This window comes from Rhinichthys klamathensis, unplaced genomic scaffold (assembly GCF_029890125.1).
Source record: "Rhinichthys klamathensis goyatoka isolate OS25496 unplaced genomic scaffold, OSU_Roscu_1.1 h1tg000229l_1, whole genome shotgun sequence".
Lineage (NCBI taxonomy): Eukaryota > Metazoa > Chordata > Actinopteri > Cypriniformes > Leuciscidae > Rhinichthys > Rhinichthys klamathensis.
In genome coordinates this window covers 1,795,603-1,817,757 of record NW_026606753.1, presented here as the reverse complement: position 1 = coordinate 1,817,757, position 22,155 = coordinate 1,795,603, and the positions used below count along the sequence as shown (strand labels likewise).

The 22,155-nt window shown below is 41.7% G+C and overlaps 1 protein-coding gene across 1 annotated transcript in view; it reads left to right on the top strand.

Annotated features, from left to right (window-relative positions):
- Positions 1-22,155, top strand: part of fhdc1 (FH2 domain containing 1) — a 42,442-nt gene that overhangs the window by 9,138 nt on the left and 11,149 nt on the right. Inside the window, exons 2-11 of the mRNA XM_056265104.1 lie at positions 1,625-2,518; positions 8,778-8,839; positions 10,038-10,140; positions 10,645-10,730; positions 10,848-10,948; positions 11,903-11,973; positions 12,213-12,320; positions 12,473-12,543; positions 12,832-12,949; positions 13,121-13,285. Of these exons, the coding sequence (XP_056121079.1) occupies positions 2,075-2,518; positions 8,778-8,839; positions 10,038-10,140; positions 10,645-10,730; positions 10,848-10,948; positions 11,903-11,973; positions 12,213-12,320; positions 12,473-12,543; positions 12,832-12,949; positions 13,121-13,285 (1,329 nt within the window). The 5' untranslated portion in view covers positions 1,625-2,074. The remainder of the gene's footprint in view (positions 1-1,624; positions 2,519-8,777; positions 8,840-10,037; positions 10,141-10,644; positions 10,731-10,847; positions 10,949-11,902; positions 11,974-12,212; positions 12,321-12,472; positions 12,544-12,831; positions 12,950-13,120; positions 13,286-22,155) is intronic.

Sequence of the window (22,155 nt, the reverse complement as noted above, 5' to 3'; positions counted from 1 at the left end):
AGTAAACACGTCATCAGAGAAGAGAAGAGATGTTGCTGTAAGAGGGAGGGGATGTTTTTTTGAATATAGATTACAAGGGCACATGAATAAAAAAATATAAAATAATGATGTGATGCATGGATGTAGCATTTATAAATACTGCAATATTCCATAAGAAAAAAGTATTGTCAATTTTGATTTCATGGTGATTTTAAAGATAATAAGAATGATAATAAAGATAAAAAGATTTTAAAGATAATAAGAACTGTTATGAAACACTACTTTGTTACATAACAGATTCCCGATAAGACTGTTCAGTCTGACAGTCAAAAGTGCTGTGGCATTTTGCCGAGACCTCTCCCAGCAGACGGCAGTATGTCTCTCCTGACAGTAGGACATAAGACGAAAACCAGTGCCATTTACTTCAGTCTGTTCACTCGATATCTGTGATACAGAGACACCTGCATGACAAGACGTGAGCCATGTAGTCATCTGATACTGTAATGTGCAGATCAATGTAAGCTATTGTGAATTATATATATCAAAATAAGATAAGCTGCAATATATTTTGTTTTTTCAGAGCTTTGGTTGCATATCTTTGCAAATGTCTGTGTGAAATAGCTGCTTTTTTGTGGATTGGTTGTTGCCTGGTCTCCTTGACAACCTCACTGTACTTTGAAGGCTGTTTGATGTCAGTTGCTTTGCATATTCAAATAACAGATGTGGCTCAGGTGAATCACCAGTATGAAAACTATTGTAATTATGTCATTCACTATTTAATGGCTAAACTATTACCAATATTTATTATATAAAATATTATACTAATTTATAGTGCAGTTCCTTCCAAATGTAAAATAAAAACAATGTTCAGATCAATTACACCTTGAGCAAAGTTCTTGTTCAGTGTTTGTTATGATTTTGCACACATTTTATGTAAATTTTTAAAGGTGCACTCAGTAGTTCTTTAGCTAGCTAACTCTATCATCTCCCAAAGGAATATATATTTTTTTTTTTTTTTTTTTTTTTTTTTTTATTACACTGATAATACAAGTGAGTTTTAGAGAGCGGTTTACACAATAATGAATTCCTATCTGTCCAACAAAAAAAGAAGCAACTTGAGTCTTTATTACAGTTTATGACCTGAACAATATTAAAACACGACTTGTTATAGAACTACAGTATTATGATTACAGTCTTCATTTCATGTACGTTTATGATGCTTCATAAAAAACACTATTTATTTCTAAATGTGTACAACGTTTTAGATTAGCACCAAACTACTGTAAGCTACAAGTTATGTAACTACTGTATAATTAATGTTATGTAAAGGTAATTGTGCCAAATTATTTTGCCATGAGACGTACAAATCCCTTGAAAGTGCCTTGTGTGAGTTTTCATTAGTGAAGATTTGATTCATCTGTCAAGATCATTTTTACACATATCAGGCTGGCCCCAATGCCTTAAGACGAACAATAGCATTTGGCATTTTCCTACTGGGGCCTTTTCTTGAGTGTACAACCACATCTCTTTTGATGTCTGTTACTTTCTCATTTCCTCTGTTTTTAGGTTCCAAGTTCATTCGCTTGACTGCACCTCAGTAATTTTGATTTTGAATGTGTGTGTGTGTGTTTTGTCCTTCCTGCAGATCCTAGGGTTTGACCTCTGACCACACCGCAGTGGGTGAAAGCTTGGAAGTAACAGCTTGGCATTATGGGACTATGTAGAAGAAGTGAAGACAAAATATATGAGAATGTCACGACATTGACCTAAGAAGATTACGAAACACCATCGTGTCAGAGCCATGAGTCAGTCAACAGATTTTTGTAAAACAGTTTTGTTCTTTGCACTAAATTCTAATTAAGAATGAACGCCGCACATATTCTGCTTGAGGAAAAACTCATTATTTACATAGCTGTTAGTTGTTATATTAGCGACTATGAGTGAGAGAGACCTTGGGACTCCAGCAGACACCACCTAGAATCAAACAAGGAGGCTGTCCCGATTTGTTTGGCGTTTTATAAAAGGGTCTTCTGGAAACGGGGCAAAAATTCCCCTCACAGCCTGCCCCTCCGGGACTGGTGTCAGTGCTAATGTAATGCTTGTCATGGCCAGTGTGACTGCTCTGGAGGAGTTGGCAAGCGACTGTACCACACCAATAGTAAATCCACTGCGATTTGAACCTTCTACAACCTCTACAAATGACCCTAGCCATGGACATGACAGCACTTCCTGCCCTTCGGCAGTACCTCCACCACCACCACCTCCACCTCCTCCACCACCACCACCCCAGGCACCAGGTCAACACGCTTCACGCAAGAAACGACGGGTACGGAGCTTCTTTTGGAAAACCATTCCAGAGGAGAAGGTTAGGGGTAAACCTAATATTTGGACTCTAGCAGTGAGACAGCAGCAGTATCAGATTGATGTAAGGACAGTAGAGGAGCTGTTCGGCCAGCAGGAGGAAGTTCGAACCCAGACAAGCGGTGGACAATCTCGTCTTGGGAGAACTAGAGGTTCATTTAAAGAGAGCAAGGATGAGGTAAGGCAACCTGTGTAGAACTGAATCATTGCTTGGAATATCTGCAGTTAAAGCTTGTTAGACAGTGTGATTTATCTTGTCTCTACACAATATGCATATGTTTTTGCGATTCCATGCAGCAGTCGTGAGACTTTCTTTTGAGAAGTTTTACAGACAGAAATTAAATGTACAGTAAAGGGGCTGTTTACACCTGGCCACTTCATGCGTTTTCTGTGATCGGATAGCTATCCGATCGTGAAAAGACCAGTGTAAATGCCCTCCGAAACGCATTCGAGACGGATTTGAATCCGATCGCTCAAACCACTTCAGGAGGTGGTCTGGGCCGCATTCCAGACGAAACTGGACAAGTGTAAATGCATCTGGTTGCTGAAACCACATATGTAAATTTTACTCCTCCCAAAAATGCTACAAAAATAAACGTGTGAGAGCGTGTTACATAGGCTATATGTCATGTTATAGTCAGATATGACGACGCTACTGCAACACGCATTACCGCAGATGAGCAGCTGAGCGTCTATTCATCAAGCCAACGTGCAAACTATCGCAAATCAAAGTGAAAGTGAGTCGCAGACGCTTAACACACAATCATCTTCATTAAAAGTAAACGAAATGATCTTACCAGGGCTGTTGCCGCTCTCTCTTATTGCTGTCTTTGATTTTGAAATTAGCCGATGATCAATAAAATGCAGCTAATACGCTGATTTCACGCAGCCGCCATTTTGTAATCGAAAGCGAGGCTCCGGTGGGAAGAACCCCGGAAGTACAAATAGACAACAGTGCCTTGGACCACCAACCTGAAGCTGCTGCCGCGATTTACACTATTGGATGTTAATATCCAATATAGGATATGTATATAGTTCGTTCCTGCTTCTTTTTTTTACGTTCTGAATTATATATATAAAAAAATATTTTATTTATAAATGAATTTCACTGTATATAGTCTAAAATATGAAAGAAATGTATGTACATTTTTAGAATAACTAATTTCTACATTAAACACAACAATATGCCATCGCATTCGCGACTCTCCTATGATTAAAGGCGACACTTCCGGTTTTCTTCCCATCAGAGCCATTTCAAAATGGCGGCTGCGTGAAATCAGCGTATATCTGTTGCTTTCGGTGACGTGCACTCCATTAAATCTGCATATAGTGCGGAATTGAAGATCGGATTTATATCCGTTTTGCAAAACCACATGAATCAAAGTTCATCACAGTTAGCTTTTCCACAAGCTGATGTAAAAAACACCGTCATGTTGGTAACAAACATGACACTAAAATAGTGCAATAAACATTCAATTAACAGCATAACAATTGCAGAAAACAATCTTCTTCCACAATCATGTAGCAAATGCTGGCCTACAATGAACTATTGGTGTAAAAAAAACTTTCTTTTATAAAATTGTAATGATAAATACTTTCACAAATATAGTAAATAATAAAGAAACGTGCCATGGATTAAAAAAAAAACGTACATACTCAAAGTAAACATTTGGAATTTGTGTTTAACAATAGAAAGCAATAGACATAATTTGGGTGATCCATGATCATTTGGCTATAATTTATTAGCTTAATTTCTATTTTACCTATATGATCCGATACCTATACCCAGGTTTGAGAATCTTCTTTCGTTTTCTCTGAATTCTAAAGAGCTTTAGCAATAGTTTTTATTTTATTTTATTTTTTATCTGTGGTCTTTGGAAGTCAGTGTATTAATCCAGTTATTCTGTGGAAAGAATATTAGAAAAATCACACGTTGAGCATTTGCAAAGTGCTCTGCAATCAGGCATAGACTTGGGCTAGTAATTATTTAAGATATGAGAAACAAATCCCACAACCAACACTTAAGTATTGACACTTATCAGTATTGATATTTCTTCTCAGCTGAATTATATCACTGACAAAAATGAATGCCTTGAAGTGAAGTGCAAGCTAACATAACCTTTACATCACTGAACTATTTGTGTTGTTCAGTGAAGTAAAGTAGGCTACATCTACTAGGCCTGCGTAACTTTATTTAGTTACTTTACCGGATACAGTGAAACATCTTTATATTCAATATGATTTTATCAGTAATAAGCACACATATATTTCCATAAATTTGCAGACACTGAAACATTTTTGTTTATTTATTTTACAATATCTGAAGAATATTATTGACAACATGTAAAACATGCGCATCTTATATGAATAACTTTTACGTTCATACTATAATATTGATTTTATTGTATTTAATCCATAAGATTAAAATGTTAAATCACATCACATTTTTAATGCTTTGGCATTATAACAGTATACATCACTATCATGTTTTTGATATTGTTAAGACGTATTTAGGTTTAGGGGTGGGTTAGGGGCTTAAAAATATAAAATAGTAAAATGCTATTATAATATAAGGGATTCATAAAGATTTTAACATTTCAAAAGCTGTGCATGCATAATTACTTATGTTTTAGATACTGTAAATTAATGCAAAGTGTCCTTTTCAGTTTATATCCATGTAAACAATGTACAAATACCTACAAAAACTAAAGAAATCAAATAGATTCCAAACAAAGCGGTTATTTTGTATGATATTCATATGTTTGTTATGTTTCATTTGCTAACAATTTACTATCATGTAGGAAGCATGGCGATTTTCTTACTGGCTTATAAGAAGTGTAATTAGGTGTGTGCAACTTAGTTTTCCACATAAAACAAGCATGTCGCTGAAACAAACATTCATCCAAAACATATGAGCTTGTCGTTTTGTGTCTAAGCGACCAGCTGTGTTTTTGTGTTGTTTTGTGTGGTTGCCGCTGGTCTTGGTAGCTTTGTAATTATCCACGAAGGCACCAAGTGTACCTGTGTAGATCCAATGAAGCATTTTTTATTGTTTGTCTGAGGTGGCGTGGACCATGTGGCCTCGTTTGTAATTTCAGACACCGTCCTGCTAGTCCTTTGAGTTTGTGATGCGTCACAAATTGCATGTATCACACACATGGGCCATGTAAATGTGTGTGCTAGAGAGAGTGACAGATTGTGTGTCTGTTTAGCTGCCACTAAAATGGCTGTCATGTTAGTTAGTTAAGGATCTCATGGGCCAAAATGAGTCATCACGCTACTGAGGGTTTCCTGGTGCTGATGTTGTGTTAATGAGAATAACAAGTATAACATTGTGCTCTATAAGGGGTTAGTTCACCCAAAAACTAAAATTCTGTCATAAGTTACTCACCCTCATGTCGTTCTTATCCCATAAGACTTTCCCTCATCTTCAAAACACAGATGAAGATATTTTGGTAACACTGATGGTCCCTTTTGAACATTCTGTTGACTATAAGTAACTTTGCAGCTAGCTCTCATTAGAGTAGCCTATTAGTAGGCTAGACTGTCTGCTTAATATCTGCTAACTCATTATTGTGATGGTCCCCAACAGACATTATACTGACTATAAGTAACTTTGCAACAACATGTCAACTTATTAACCATAATCCTACCAGTCTAATACTCTATTAATACTCTAATGAGAGTTAGTTAGTTGTTACTTACAGTCAACAGAATGTGTTAAAGGGACCATCAAAATAAAGTGAAACCGTTATTTTTAATCAAACCTAAGAGATATCTGTCCCTCCATGGAAAGTCTAAAAGCCTCAAAAGTCTCATTCCCCTAAAAGCCGTCATGCTTAAAAAAGTTTTCAAAACTTTCAGTGGATGGACAGAAATTTATCAGGGTTTAATAAAAAGATCTCCATTATGTTTTGAAGATTGACAACAGTCTTATGGGCTTGAAACAACATGAAGGTGAGTAAATAATGACAGAATTTTCATTTCGGGGTGAACCCTTTAAGATTCATACAAATAAATAATAACATGTCTATAGAAACTGGAAAGAGATTCATTCCTGTTTAGCTTATTTGAATTGATGTTCACCTATTTTGTAAAGCAATTTGGTAACGCTTAGATTACAGCCCGGAAAGTACTGAGTAATTAAAGCGATTTTACAGTGTAGCCTACCTATATACTTACATGTAAGTATACAGGAACAATATGTAAAGTTTGGGGAATAAATGGGTAACACCCAGGAGAATAAAAAAATATTTATACTGTAAGTATTATAGAACTAAGGGGTACTTATTCTACTATTATGATACAACAATCTTACATTTGAGAGCAATTTAGCTAGAACGTACCTTTTTGTAATAATGGGGAACCAATACATACTAGGCTTTTTATAGGGTACATATCTATGCATTTATACAGTAATCTTTTTAACAAAAGTGCACTGAAACCTAAACCTATTGCAACTTTTGCTTAAAGCTGCCGTCGGCAAAAAATTTTTGATCATATTCAGTGAAATTTGCACTATAATCTGACAGAACAACATAAATAAAGTGGTTTTAGAAAAAACCCGAGCTTCTAACTCCACCTGGAGCGTGTTATTTGTTTTGCAAAAATCCACAGCTCCCGGTTCATCATGTCCAATCAGTGTAGGGGGGTGTGAGATCTGACTGTCAATCACAGATCGGGCACACGCCACCCCTCGCGTACGTTACAATCACATGCACACGCCTGAAGTTCGCGGAAGTTCGCGCAGTAACGAAGAGTGATGGCGGAAAATCAAGTAAGCTCATTTAGAGTATAAATGACGTTAGCAATTGCAATCTATCGGTAGATTAGCCAGGACAGCATACCTCCAAATATTCCATGGTGTTGATAGATGCTGATGAGACGGGCGCGTTCACTGAAAATCTGGTGCACACGCACTGACGAGCATGAACTCGATGGGAGGGTATCCGTTGATAGTGGATTCCTAAATCCACTCAATCTGCCAGACTTGCCGACTGCAGCTTTAAATATTGGGGAAAAAGACTCTTGTTTCATGTAGTGGTGCTTGTTACCCTCTTGTTCCATGTAGTTACAGGGTAAGTGTGACATTACGGGGCATAAATTAAAGTGGTGCTTGTTACCCTCTTGTTCCATGTAGGTACTGGGTAAGTACAATAAAAATACATACACACAATCCAATATCACTGACTCTTTATTTGAACCTTTATTTGAAAAACAACTTAATTCAAAACAGATTTACAACACTTTTTTTTGTTTAAAACTGCTTTTTTTAATCAACAATTCATTTCAAATGCTTAAGTCTTGACAGAAAGTAGCACGTTTTGTCCCCCCTCTTTTCTCTTGCTTGGCTTCTTCCTTTTGTTTCTCTTCTTCTTTTTCTTTCTTTCCACTGAATCTGAAGAACAATAAGTGATTGTAAGAAAAATTACGATATTTTAAACTTTTTAAACTGTAGACTATCGCTTCAGACCAACTGTAATAAGTTGTTTTTCAAATAAAGGTTTCCGAGTCAGTGATATTAGATTGTATGTATTTTTATTGTACTTACCCAGTAACTACATGAAACAAGAGGGTAACAAGCACCACTTTAATTTACAGCCCGCAATGTCACACTTACACTGTAACTACCTGAAACAAGAGGGTAACAAGCACCACTTATTTAAAAAAAATTGCAATCGTTTTAGCTTTAATGCCTTGAAACATGAAAAAAGTAAGATTGTTGTATCATAATAGTAGAATAAGTACCCCTTAGTTCTATAATACTTACAGTATAAATATTTGTTTAATTCTCCTAGTTGTTTCCCCTTTATTCCCCAAACTTTACATATTGTTCCCTTATACTTACATGTAAGTAGCCTACATTATAGGTACACTATAATTACCTAAAGTTATGTTGTAAATTTATCTTAATTACGCAGTACTTTCCGGGCTGTAATCTAAAGCGTAACCAGCAATTTATATTAATCTAATAAACTCTGCCTGTCTTTCTCATATCATAAAAACCTATTTATTTAAGGGGAACCAGTGGCAGTCCGGGTATGGCACACTTAAAAACACAACTTATGTCATATTCTATTAGTTCTAGTTCTATTAAATATAAGATACATAAGTCTAGTGGTTTTCATTTAGTGTGCCCTTGATATTCATCCGTCTCCTTTCTAATTACATTTTGAAACCAAATCCACACTATTTTACTAAAATAATAATAATAATAACTAGGTAAATAAATTGTTTTTTTAACCTATAGTAATCTTGCACCATCAAAGATACTAGTTCTATTTATTTTGGAAGTTGCATTCAAATCAACTTGCCACAACAACCTGAAAGCCCAAAATTTGAATGGGAGTGATGCTTCTCCTCAGAACACACACACAGTCTGTCCTTTGTGTATCTTTCCATCTGTTTTAATTAACCTCTCTCCTCTGTTCTCCCAGATCAGCATATTGGACTCCAAGAGAGGAATGAACGTTGGAATTTTCCTCAAACAGTTTAAGAAGTAAGTTTCTAAGCGTCATCATGTGTAAAAACCTTTGTATGCATGTGCTTCAGCACAGAAATAGGATCTGGTGGTGGTCAAGAGAAACCCAATGATCTTGTGTGAAGATCAATAGCTTTCAGGTTGTGATTGATACTTGAGAGTTCACATGAGGATGCTGTATACATTTTTCTGTAAAAAGTAGATACAGATAAGACACAAGGTATGTTGTCGGTACTCAACAGACAACGAGGCCAGAATAAAAGAATAAAACAAGTTACGTCAGACCTGATGAAATGGGCAGTTGAAGGTGGATGTGGCCTGTGTAAACAGGGTTTTTGTTTATTTTTGAACAGGTATTTCAACATCCCCAGAGACTATAAATGATTATGATATATCAGATTATATCATATTTATGTTTGTCTGTGATGTTTGTGTGTATTCTGTGTGAGTCATGTACAGTAGGGCTGGTCACTGTGAGTCATGTCACTTCCTGCATCCATTTTTAGAGTTACATGTAAAGACAAATGCATAGAAAAAAAAGGCAATGTAATTATCATGTTTGTGCAAAGTTTTTTTTTTTTTTTTACTTAATATTCATATTTGAATGGGTCTTTATTTAGAGACACATTCATTTTGTATTTTATAAAGAGAAATAATAATCAAAGCCTGTTACAAAACTAATGCAGATTTCCAAATGGGACATTAATTTACAATATGTATGGATGTATGGATGTATGTATGTATGTATGTATGTATGTATGTATGGATGGATGGATGGATGGATGGATGGATGGATGGATGGATGGATGGATGGATGGATGGATGGATGGATGGATGGATGGATGGATGGATGGATGGATGGATGGATGGATGGATGGAATTAGTGTGATTGCTGTTACATAGTTATATACCCCTAATATAATTAGTGTGATTACTGTTACATAGTTATATACCCCTAAACTTACATTATGCTTAATTTAATATATGTACATAATAATTAGAATAAATTAAAATGGCAAGAGTGGCACCCAAAATACCTGCACTGTTTAAATATACATATACATAACTCACAATGTCCTTGTGAAGTTAAAGGATTGTATTTCCATCTTGCTTTGGAGCAATACACTGAAGTATCCTACAAGAGATCTACTGAGCTGATGATCAGGCAGAGACACAAATTGATTGTCTGTTTTGTACTTCTGTTTTTCTCCCTCAGGCCTAATCATGCAATAGTAGAAGACATCCGTCTTGGCAACAGTGAGCAGTATGGAACTGAACAGCTGAAAGAACTGCTCAAACTACTACCAGAGGCAGAAGAGGTGAGACCTCTGGCTACATTCACACTGTCAGTTTTTAGAATTAACAACTGCATTTACTTACAGGTGTGAGTCTCGAAACTTTCTGTTAACACAGCAACTTACACAATCATCTCGAATACTGTCTACGTGAACATGCAATCAAATGGGATTTCTTACATGGAATCGAGTCCGTATTCTCTTACCAGTAACCATAGAAACAGTGACTAAAGTGACCAAAGATGGCAACGTCCATAAAACTGAAAAGTCTCAATCACTTTTAAAACAACAAAGTCAAATGGAGCAGCCGCGAGTTCATATGTCAAATCTTCATTAACCGACAGCAGATTAACTTTGAGTGCTAGATGATGGCAATGGTAATCTATATTATTTAAAAAATGCTTGTACAATTAATCCAATCTATCGATAAATGAAAAGTACAAATACATTGAGAATCCTATCGTACAAATGCTGCTTTGTGTTTGCTCTGATATTTGAATGTGAATTGAAATCACTTATCTTCTCTAGGTGAAGAGATTGAAGGAATTCAAGGGAGACCCAAATAAGCTGACACTGGCTGATTCTTTCATGTTCCTGCTGATTCAAGTGCCACGGTACGAGACGCACAACATCTCTCTTTAACGATGAGATACAAATATACATTTTCATAATACCTAACAACATCATGACAAAAAGGCAAGTCGACTATGATTGTGTGTTCATGTTTAAAGCTTTGAGGTGTGTATTGAGGCTATGGTACTTCAGGAAGAGTTTCTCCCGTCCTGTGCGGTCATGAGTCGTGAGATTAACATCGTGCGTCAGGCTACAGAAGGTAAGAACATACTAGACTACTCTGTGGAGGTTCTGAAATTTATGTCATTTTCCCCTTTAATCTGAAGCAATAATTGTAATTTTTTTCAGCTAAGTACCGGTAGGCAAAACATTTTGAGCCTCTATGGACCATTGGGGTGGGGATAAATAAACGCAAAGTCATTTTTAAATGATCTAATACTCTCTCTCTTGTACACAAACTCACCAACCCATATAATTTGAGGCACCATTCCACCACTTATATATACAAAATATCTGCTGTCAAGTGTGGACCAATAAACAGTAGAGTGACCTTTCATTAGGACTCAATTCTGAGTTGAGTGCATTTTGCTGAGTCATTTTCTATCACTCAGCTTTTTTCACCAAGTGCAACATGTTCCTGGATCAACATATTTGTTGATCCTGGAACAACATTCCAATCAACCAATCAGGTTTGAGGGACAAGTTTACAATTAATGTCAAGTTTAGGCTTACAACCAGGGTTAGATGCTTCTACATCAGTGTTTTTCGTCTATTATTTCCCTCTGATTTTAGGGATAACTTATGGGTAGGGTTAGGTTTACGGGTAGGGATATGGGATTACATTTTCAGACATTTTTGCCTTTATTAGCCTTATCAGAATCCAATGGTTCATGAGTCCAATGGACCCATCTACACTTCAATAGTACTTAAATGTAAATATATGGCACTCCATTAATCATCAGGAGCCTTTATAAAAACTCAAATTGAGTTTTATTAATCCTGAATTGACTAATCTTAGCAGAACATCATGAACTACAGTAGGACATACTGTCAGCAAATTTTTTTTCTAATTTAAAAGTGCATTGAGTCTTTAGATTTCCTTTAAATTTCTTAGACTGCAGTAGACAGTAGAAGGGATTGTAATAGCATTTAGAGTGTTGTGTAATTTACCAAATGGCCTGTGATTATTCAATTTCTATTGGTTATTCCTCAGAACTAATGACTTGTGAAGAGCTCCATGCCATTCTACACTTAGTTCTCCAAGCTGGAAATATCATGAATGCAGTAAGTCTCTATCTGTCTCCAGCCTTTTTTTCCATTTATTGTCTTTCTTGTGTTCCCCATCCTTTACCCCTCATCTGTCCCTTTTTTGTGGACATTTCCCCCTAGTCCTCTTTTCACCTTTGCTCTTTCCTTTCAACTATTCCTCTCCAAAACATTCCCTGACATTTTTAAATCAGGAAAGGTTGTTGGCTTTTACAGCATTGACCAGACATTGACTGATGTTCTCTGTGTTTTCATAGGGTGGCTATGCAGGCAATGCTTTAGGCTTCAAACTGTCCTCGCTTCTCTCTCTGGCTGATACAAAGGCCAACAAGCCTGGCATGAACCTGCTCCATTTTGTGGCACTAGTAAGTAGGACAGAACCAGATGCACTGTAGTTTTCTCCAGAATTACTGATAAATGTTTGCAAATGTTTTAGGAAACCAGCCATAGTAATAACAACAACAACAATTTTTTAAACTGATTTGATTTGGATTTTTCTTTAACTTTTGTCACAAAGGAAGCACAGAAAAAGGATGAGGCCCTTTTGAAGTTCCCAGAGAAGCTAACACATGTTCAGAGTGCAGCCAGGTAACACAAAATATTAGTTTCTCAAAAAGTATCTTATTAATAATCTTTTCATTTTATGAAACTTAAAAACTCTATTTTAGAAAATCTAGAGTTTTATTAATCCTGTATCCATATAATCATGTAAAGGTCTAGCTATGTGAGACTACAGCAATATCAATCCAAACTCTTCTGGTTCAACTAGTGCTAATAATGTATTAGGGTTTTTTTTCTTCTAATATTTGCAACAGGTTTCAGCTTTCTATGACGCCTTCCTCAATCTTTCTCTGACTTAGATTTTTATTGTTGTAGAATTTCAGTAGAAAATATAGAAGGAGAGTTCTCCTCTCTCTATGTCAAAACACGTTCCTTGGAACAGAAGATTCAGGATGACGATGAGCTGCAAAAGCAGCTGGGTCCATTTTTGCAGGTAAATTAATCATTCCCCTAATCAGAATTCCATAGTAGAGTATGTTTTTTTTTGTACTAAATGTTTTTTTTTATTTTATGGTTTTATATTTCTATTGTATTTGCTATAATAATTTGATTAACTTTTTTATGCCAATAAGAATGACTCACCTGCTGCCCTCTTATTTGTTAGAGCTCTACACATGCCCTGCAGGACCTCAAACATCGCAGGCTAGACTTGCGTAAAAAGGGCAATACCCTCATCGACTTCTTCTGTGAAGACAAAGACACCTTTAAACTGGATGAGTGCTTCAGAATCTTCCAAGACTTCTGTCTAAAGTTCAAAAAAGCTGTAAAGGTACATATCACATTTACTAACATGCAAAAATGAAGAAAAGAAAAAAAAACATAAAAAAACACAGTAAAGAAAATAATTTGAGATGAAATAATTAAGAGTTTATCTGTAAAGACATTAAAGGGGACCGATTATGTAAAATTCACTTTTTAGTGGAGATACATTTTGTATTTCAAAAAGTTAAGGGAAAAAAATGTTCACTAACAGAAATTGTTTCCAGAATCTTACTGAAAACATATTACATTTTAATAATTCCGTGCTTGCCAAACACAAGTTACTTTTTTACTTTTATTGAAAAAAATGATTTCTTTATAGTATTGTTTTTCAACTCTGTTACTGTAAATTCTGTTTCATACTGTCAACATTATTGTTACTCTACCTTGGTAACAGAGTTTGACGGTAACAGAATTGACCATTTTAAACTTTTTAGCCAAAAACTCCACTTGCTAGCATAAATGCTAAGAGCAGCCATATCACCCTGTAGCCCAAGACTGGCTGCCCACTGAAGCTAAGCAGGGTTGAGCCTGGTCAGTACCTGGATGGGAGACCTCCTGAGAAAACCGGTTTGCTGCTGGAAGAGGTGTTAGTGAGGCCAGCAGGGGTAAACTGCTCACCCTGTGGTCTGTGTGGGTCCTAACGCCCCAGTAAAGTGACGGGGACACTATACTGTCAAAGAGCACCGTCCTTCGTATGAGACGTTAAACCGAGGTCCTGACTCTCTGTGGTCATTAAAAATCCCAGGATGTCCTTCGAAAAAGAGTAGGGATGTAACCTCGGCATCCTGGCCAAATTTGCCCAATGCCCTCTGTCCATCATGGCCTCCTAATCATCCCCATATACTGATTGGCTTCATCACTGTCTCCTCTCCACCAGTAAGCTGGTGTGTGGTGGGCGTTCTGGCGCACTATGGCTGTCGTCGCATCATCCAGGTGGATGCTGCACATTGGTGGTGGTTGAGGAGATTCCCCCTTCCATGTAAAGCGCTTTGAGTAGTACCCAGAAAAGCGCTATATAAATGTAACAAATTATTATTATATTATTATAAGAGCAAACGGCACTAATGAAATCATGACTAAAAGACTTTAAACAACCAACTGTGTGATCATGATACATTTTTTCCTTTTGATATTGTTTTACAAAATAACACTTGGTTTAAGAACTTTCTAGATTAAAATATTTTCTCAGAGAGAGCACACACACCTTTCAGTGCTTCAGATCTTATCAGTGAGGGAAAGTGACATCATGTCCTGTATCTTGCATAGTTGTGGAGAAAATTTCACCAATTTAAAGGCAAAGTATGGTACAGTAACAGAATTGATGGAAAATTTATGGACACATTTTTATAAGATAAAAGTTATTTTTAAACAATTTAATGTTGTAGAATTAGGAAAATTACTATTTAGGGCTTTTATATTAATAAAATAAATGAAATATTACCAAAAGAAAAGTAAAATAAAATACTTTGATTACACAATGATACATGATGGAAAAAAATATATACTGACTAATTCTGACAACAAGAAATCATGATTTTCAACTATATAAGACAATTTTTACAGAAAATATTATAATGTTATGGCTTGTAGAAAAAGCAAAAGAAAATAATGACTTTGGACACCAAATGTACCTGCAATTATAGAATCACACTTTTACATGTTGTTTGCACATAAATGTGTTTTGGCAGTGTGTTGGCACAAACTCCCTATAATGATAAAAATCAACCCGCTCCTTTTTTGTTTTTTTATCCCCATAAATCATAAGCAGTGTCATACATAGAACAAGCCGTTCACAGATTCTGGGCAAAGTGACGTCACTTTGTACAGGCCCCACCCACGACTGTTGACGGACACTGCCGTATTAGCATAGACACCGCCCTGAGTGAATTGTACACTGTCCGCCATTTTCTTCAGGCCAGAGCAGCTGTAGCGGCAAGAATGTCTCATAAGCAACAGGTGTTTTTGTTGTTGGATGTAAGAGTGAACATAACAGTCTTTATGTACTCCCGACATCACACTGAAGGCGCAGTGGAATAGTTTTATTTTTGAAAGGAATTCGACCCTCAATATACCTAAATTCGTTTATGTCTATGCGAATCATTTTACACCAGACTGCTTTGTGAATTAGGGTCAATACAAAAGGACAATACAAAACGTACTCGGTTACTAACGTAACCTCGGTTCTCTCTAGAGAGGGAACGAGTACTGCGTAATAGCTTACACTAGGGGAAAAACTCTTTTCCGCGAGATATTGAAGCCAAAAATTATCCTTAATTTTTTATTAATGTAAAACGCTTTGCAGCAGCAAGCAGACATAGGCGAAACAGCTCGCGCGCCTATTGGTTGCTCTGCAGCAAATGCAGCAGCCTATCGAGAGAGACTCTGCGTGACGTAATGACCAATGGGGGCAATTCGCGCCCATATCGTCACGTCCCGCCAGAAGGGGCGTGGTCTCACCCTATAAATATGCTCGTTAGGCTGATACAAGCTGGTTTTTATCACTGAAGCGAACCAGAGCGTATACCAAGCACGGCAAGATACGCAGTACTCGTTCCCTCTCTAGAGAGAACCGAGGTTACGTTAGTAACCGAGTACGTTCTCTTACGAGAGTATCTCTCGTACTGCGTAATAGCTTACGCTAGGGGAACACAATGCAACACGCCGTGCGTACAGGGATCCAACACCAAAGTCCCGGGGGCCGAAGCCCAGGGCTCATGTAGTGCATAATCACCATAAACTCACATAGAGTGTAGGAAGAGAGGCTGGAAGCGTCATTCCCTATAAAAAAGCACCCAGCGGGGCTATTATATGACAATAAAACGCGCAGCCAGGGTGAAAGCTTTCAGCCTGATCTGGGTGGCCATACGTGTGTCAACACTCATGGGGCTGCAGAAAACTCAGCATCTGGGCCGCACAGCGGGGCAGATAGCACTGAATTTTAGACCGCCAAAAGCTTAGCTTGTAAGGCGGGTACCTCCAGGTTATAGTATTTTATAAATGTAGACGGCGAGGCCCAGCCCGCGGCCGTACAGATATCTTGCAGGGAAACCCCGCTCGACCATGCCCACGAAGAGGCCACGCCTCTCGTGGAGTGCGCCCTGACACCCAAGGGGCACTGTAGGCCCTTCGCAGAGTAAGCGAGCGCAATGGCATCCACTATCCATCTGGATAGGCTCTGTTTTGAGGCGGCGAGTCCCTTGGAACGCCCGCCAAACAAAACAAAAAGCTGCTCCGTCTGTCTGAAAACAGACGAGCGTGACACATAAGCTCTCAATGCCCTGACGGGGCAAAGGAGACTCGCATCCTCCTCCTCACTGAGAACCGGAAGGGCGGACAGGGAAATTACCTGGGCCCTGAACGGTGTATTGAGCGATTTCGGGACATACCCGTGCTTTGGTTTGAGAATGACCTTCGAGTCATTAGGCCCAAACTCCATACACGACGCGCTTACTGAAAGCGCCTGTAAGTCCCCTATGCGCTTCACTGAAGCGAGAGCCATGAGAAACACTGTTTTGAACGACAGGTGTTTCATGTCCACCAGCTGGATTGGCTCGAACGGGGCGCCTTTCATGGCCTCCAGGACCGTGGAAAGGTCCCACGTCGGGACTGAAGGGGGCCTGGGAGGGTTCAGCCTCCGAGCTCCCCTAAGGAAACGCACGACTAAGTCGTTTTTCCCCAGCGACTGGCCAGACACCGGTTTTGCAAACGTTGCTATGGCCGCCACATATACTTTGAGCGTGGATGGGGTCCTGCCCTTATCCAGTAGCTCTTGAAGGAAGGAAAGCACTTCCGAAACCCCGCATTCCACAGGTGAAAAGCTCTGGGCTTGACACCATGCAGAGAAAACAGACCATTTCGAGGAGTAGAGCCGCCTGGTAGACGGAGCTCTAGCCTGCGCGATCGTGTTTAACACTCCTTCTGGGAGGCTAGCGGGTACCCGTTGATGGGCCATGCGTGCAGGGACCACAACCCCGGGCGAGGGTGCCAAATCGAGCCCTCCGCCTGAGAGAGGAGGTCTCTCCTCAATGGTACAGGCCATGGGGCAGTGCTGGTCAGCTGCATCAGGGCAGGGAACCACGTCTGGTTTGTCCAGAGCGGAGCTACGAGCAACACTGGGCATCCGTTCTCCCTGATTCGTTCCAACACCTGAGGCAGGAGCGAGACAGGAGGAAAAGCATATAGGGGGCAGCGGGGCCAAACATGAGCCAGCGCGTCCTTGCTTTTCGAGAAAAACTCCGGGCAATGAGCGTTTTCGTAGGACGCGAATAGGTCCATCTGTGCTCTGCCGAACGTTTTCCACAGCAGCTGGACCGTCTGCTGGTGCAGCGACCATTCCCCTGCTGGAACATTGTTCCTGGACAGTCTGTCTGGTCCCACATTCAGGTGACCAGGCACGTGCGCTGCTCTCAGTGAGATTAGGTTGTGCTGAGCCCAGACCAGGAGGCGTTCCGTCAGCCTGTGAAGGTTTCGTGACCTGACGCCGCCCTGGCGATTTATGTATGCCACCACTGACATGTTGTCCGACCGGACCAAGACGTGGTGGCCTGTTACCTGGGGACAAAAACGCCGTAGCGCTTTGTCGACTGCTATCATCTCCAAGCAGTTTATGTGAAGGAGCTTTTCCCGTTCTGACCACAGGCCAGCTAGCGGTCTGCCCTCGAGCAGCGCTCCCCACCCCGAGGTGGAGGCGTCCGTAGACACCACCTTCACACTCGAAGCGGTCCCCAGACTCACACCTGACTGATACCAGTCGGTTATTTTCCAAGGTTCCAGAGCTGAAACACACTGAAGGTCGACCCTGAGGCGAAACAGACCCGCTGTCCATGCCCTGGGTGGAACCTGCGCTTTCAGCCACATCTGCAGTGGGCGCATGCGGAGCAAGCCCAACTGGAGTACAGAGGCTGCTGAGGCCATCAGCCCCAGCATTTTCTGAAACCTTTTGAGCGGAACTATCGCGCCGTGGCGGAAGGATTTCACGCCGTGCTGAATATTTAGCACGCGCTCTGGTGACAGGCGTGCTGTCATGGACAGCGAGTCCAACACGGTTCCCAGAAAGGAAATTTTCTGACTGGGAGACAGTGAGCTCTTCGCCCAATTGACTGTGAGGCCCAGCTCCTCGAGGTGCTCGAGTAATGCGGCCCTGTGTTCTATGAGCTCCGATCGTGATCGAGCTAGAATCAGCCAATCGTCCAAGTAGTTCAGGACTCGCATGCCCTAAAGTCTCAGGGGTGCGAGCGCCGCGTCCATGCACTTCGTAAATGTACGAGGTGCTAGGGACAGGCCGAACGGCAGGACTGTGTATTGATATGCCTGGCCCTCGAAGGCGAATCTCAAGAATCGCCTGTGATGGGACGCCATTTGTATTTGGAAATAGGCGTCTTTCAGATCTATCGACATAAACCAGTCCCCGTGGCGCACTTGCGCGAGGATTTTCCTGGTCGTAAGCATTCTGAACTGGCGTTTGACAAGCACTCTGTTCAGCTGTCGTAGATCTAAAATGGGTCTGAGACCCCCATCCTTTTTCGGCACCAGAAAATATCTGCTGTATAGGCCCCCTTCGCTCTGAGCCTGAGATAAAGGTTCTATAGCCCCTTTGCTCAGTAGTTTCGCTATCTCGGCACGAAGTAGATGAGGCACTTCGTTTTTCACCGTAGTTTCGACACGCGCCGTATAACGGCGCGGGCGTCGAGCGAATTGTAGCGAATAGCCTCTCTTTATAGTGTTCAGCACCCATTCTGATACCCCGGGAAGCTTTGACCACGCATCTGCGTGAATAGCTAGGGGCAGAATGAAATCCGGGCTCTGGTCGCGGCAAAACGGCAGCTCGAGAGCCCGGGCATACTGGGAACACAACACCGTGTTTACAGCGTTCGAGGCGGGGGGCGCGCTGATCACAGCGGGCGGCCTGACCGCGCTCAGCTTTTTTATGGCAGATTGTGCAGAAAAAGCGAGCGGGGGAGATCCCGTAGGAATCGGCGTGTCTGTGAGAAAATGTGGGCGCGGGGCTGCGGGCACATTTATTACACTGAAAACACTGTCGTTCATGGCCGACTGAATGTGTGTTGGTTTCGTTTTTACAGAAACCAAGGGACACGCAGCATGTAGTGTGAGCGGGCATGGTGACATGGGCGCGTTTACTACATTGTTTGCACAATCGACCGGAGTCGATTTTATTTGTGCTAGCCCTGCACCGTGGCGGGCTGTGTCTGTGTGTGTGAATGGGCACTGGGTGGGCATTCTTACAACACTTATAACACCATCGGCCGTGGCCGGAACACCAGAAAATGCACTCTTTATTGGATTTATCTGGGTAGCCGTAAAAACGGCTTTTGTGCGCAGGCAAACGGGCTGAGACACCGGCTGGCTCACTGCGAAATACACTGGGACAGTCGCGATGTTTGGAACTGACCGAGCGAGAAGTTTTGGTGGAAATCCGGCCGCAGCGGGATCTGAACACCGTCGCTTTCCTAGAATGGCTAGGAAGATTTTGAGGCCTCGGGCTTGATCTCAATCCTCGGCCGGGGCCCGCGCTGAGGGGGGCGGCGTCCAGCAGAGCGAGAGCGCGGTCTTTGGTCTCGGGCGTGGCGGCGCTGTGAAGCGGCGGCGGCAGGCGGTGCAGGCTGCGGCTGAGAACTGCGAGCAGACGGCTTTTTTGAGCGGCCTGCAGCGGAGCTCGAGCGCTTCGGAAGGAAGTGCTTCATGGCCTGCGAAGTCTTTTGCACCTCCATGAATCTGTCTGCGAAATCTTTGACGGTAGATCCGAAAAGGCCCGCTTGTGAAATGGGCGCGTCGAGGAACACAGAGCGCTCGGCTTCCGTCATCTCGGACAGCGTCAGCCATAAGTGTCTCTCAGCCACGGTGAGAGAGGCCATGTTTCGTCCTATGGCTTGTGCAGCGGCTTTAGTAGCGCGAAGAGCGAGGTCTGTAGCGCTTCTCAGGTCCGCCACGCAGATCACTCCGGGTCCTTCCTCGTCCAATTTAAGGAGAAGTTCGGCTTGGTAGATCTGCAGGATAGCCATAGTGTGCAGCGCTGAAACTGCTTGCCCGGCGGCGGTGTAAGCGCGACCGTGCATGGTTGACGTCACTCGGCAGGCTTTAGAAGGTAGCGTCGTGTGAGCGTGCCGTCCAGCGGAGGGCGGGCAGAGATGAGACGCTACAGCTGGTTCCACAGGAGGAACAGAAAGGTATCCTCTGTCCTTCGCGCCATCCACCGAGGAGAAAGCAGCAGAGGCAGAGGTACACAGCCTGGCGGAGAAGGGGGCGTTCCACGATTTAGTCACTTCCTCGTGAAGTTCCGGGAGGAAGGGCGCGGGCCGCGATTTCGTCGGAGCCTCGTCATTTCCGAGAAAGCGTCCGTCCATTCTGTTGCGCGGCGGCTGCGCGGGCGCCTCCCAATCGAGGCCGATGCTTTCCACGGCCTGAGAGAGCAGACGCATCAGCTCAGTCTCAATGCCGGCTCTCTTACCAGTGGTCTGGCGGGAAACGCTAGCGGAGGGGAGATCCACGGAGCTCGCCCAATCCTCACTATCGGATGCCAGAAGAGAACACGCCTCGGTGGGTTCGTCAAACTCGTGGATGGACGCGGCGGCAGGCGGCGGCCGTTGTCCGTCAGTGAGCGACTCGAGCGAAGCCGGCGAAGCTGGCGGGCGAACCGGCGAGCTTTGGCGGGCTGGAGAAAGCTCGGGAGCGCGCTGGGCGCGGCGCTTCTTGCGGCGCTGCACCACGGCGGGCTGCGGTGAAGGCTCGGAGAATGATGCCAGGCGAGTCCTCAGAGTCACCATGGGCAAAAGCTCGCAATGAGGGCATCCGCGAGCAAACACTCTCAACAGAGTAAATACACACAGAGTATGAAAGGATATAGAACGCCGGAAAGCGCAGCAGGTACGGCAGTTGAAGGCGGCGAGGCCAGCGACTCCAGAGCTCGTCCCGCTGAAAGGCTTGCTTCGACGGCGCGGCTTCTCACTCCGGATCCAGCGATGCGTGTGCTTCGCTGAAGAGGTAAAAATCAGCTTGTATCAGCCTGACGAGCATATTTATAGGGTGAGACCACGCCCCTTCTGGCGGGACGTGACGATATGGGCGCGAATTGCCCCCATTGGTCATTACGTCACGCAGAGTCTCTCTCGATAGGCTGCTGCATTTGCTGCAGAGCAACCAATAGGCGCGCGAGCTGTTTCGCCTATGTCTGCTTGCTGCTGCAAAGCGTTTTACATTAATAAAAAATTAAGGATAATTTTTGGCTTCAATATCTCGCGGAAAAGAGTTTTTCCCCTAGCGTAAGCTATTACGCAGTACGAGAGATACTCTCGTAAGAGAACACAAGTTTTGTTAAAAAAGTTGTTACTCAAGGATGGATCAGTACCAACTAGGGTGTAATGATACCTTCATGTCACGATTCGATACATATCACAATACTGAACTCACAATATGATAATATGGTGATACTCCAAAACATATAGTAAAAGGTTAACAAAATGTACTGTTGATTAAAATGCTAAATTTGCTGTTACATTGTGGGTTTAAATGAATAGGCTTGGACTTGGTGTTGGTAACCCAATGCACAGGACAATGGTGACACCAGAATAAAAATATTAATGATTCTAAAGCTGAAAATACAGAATTATTTTAGACAAATAAGCTTGCACTCCATCACTAACTATATTTAAAATAATGTAGGCCACTTTTTACTGGTAACATAAGACATTTAGCATTATCAGGACCCACAAATATTCTTTTTGTACTGTGTATAGGGGGTATGCGTGTGACGTGACTGCGGTTACGCCCACTAAGTGGCATTTGTTTTCAGCATGAATGCCGCGAAAAACACACAAAACACATCTAAAAAGGGAAAGAGCTTTGATATTGACTGTACAACTA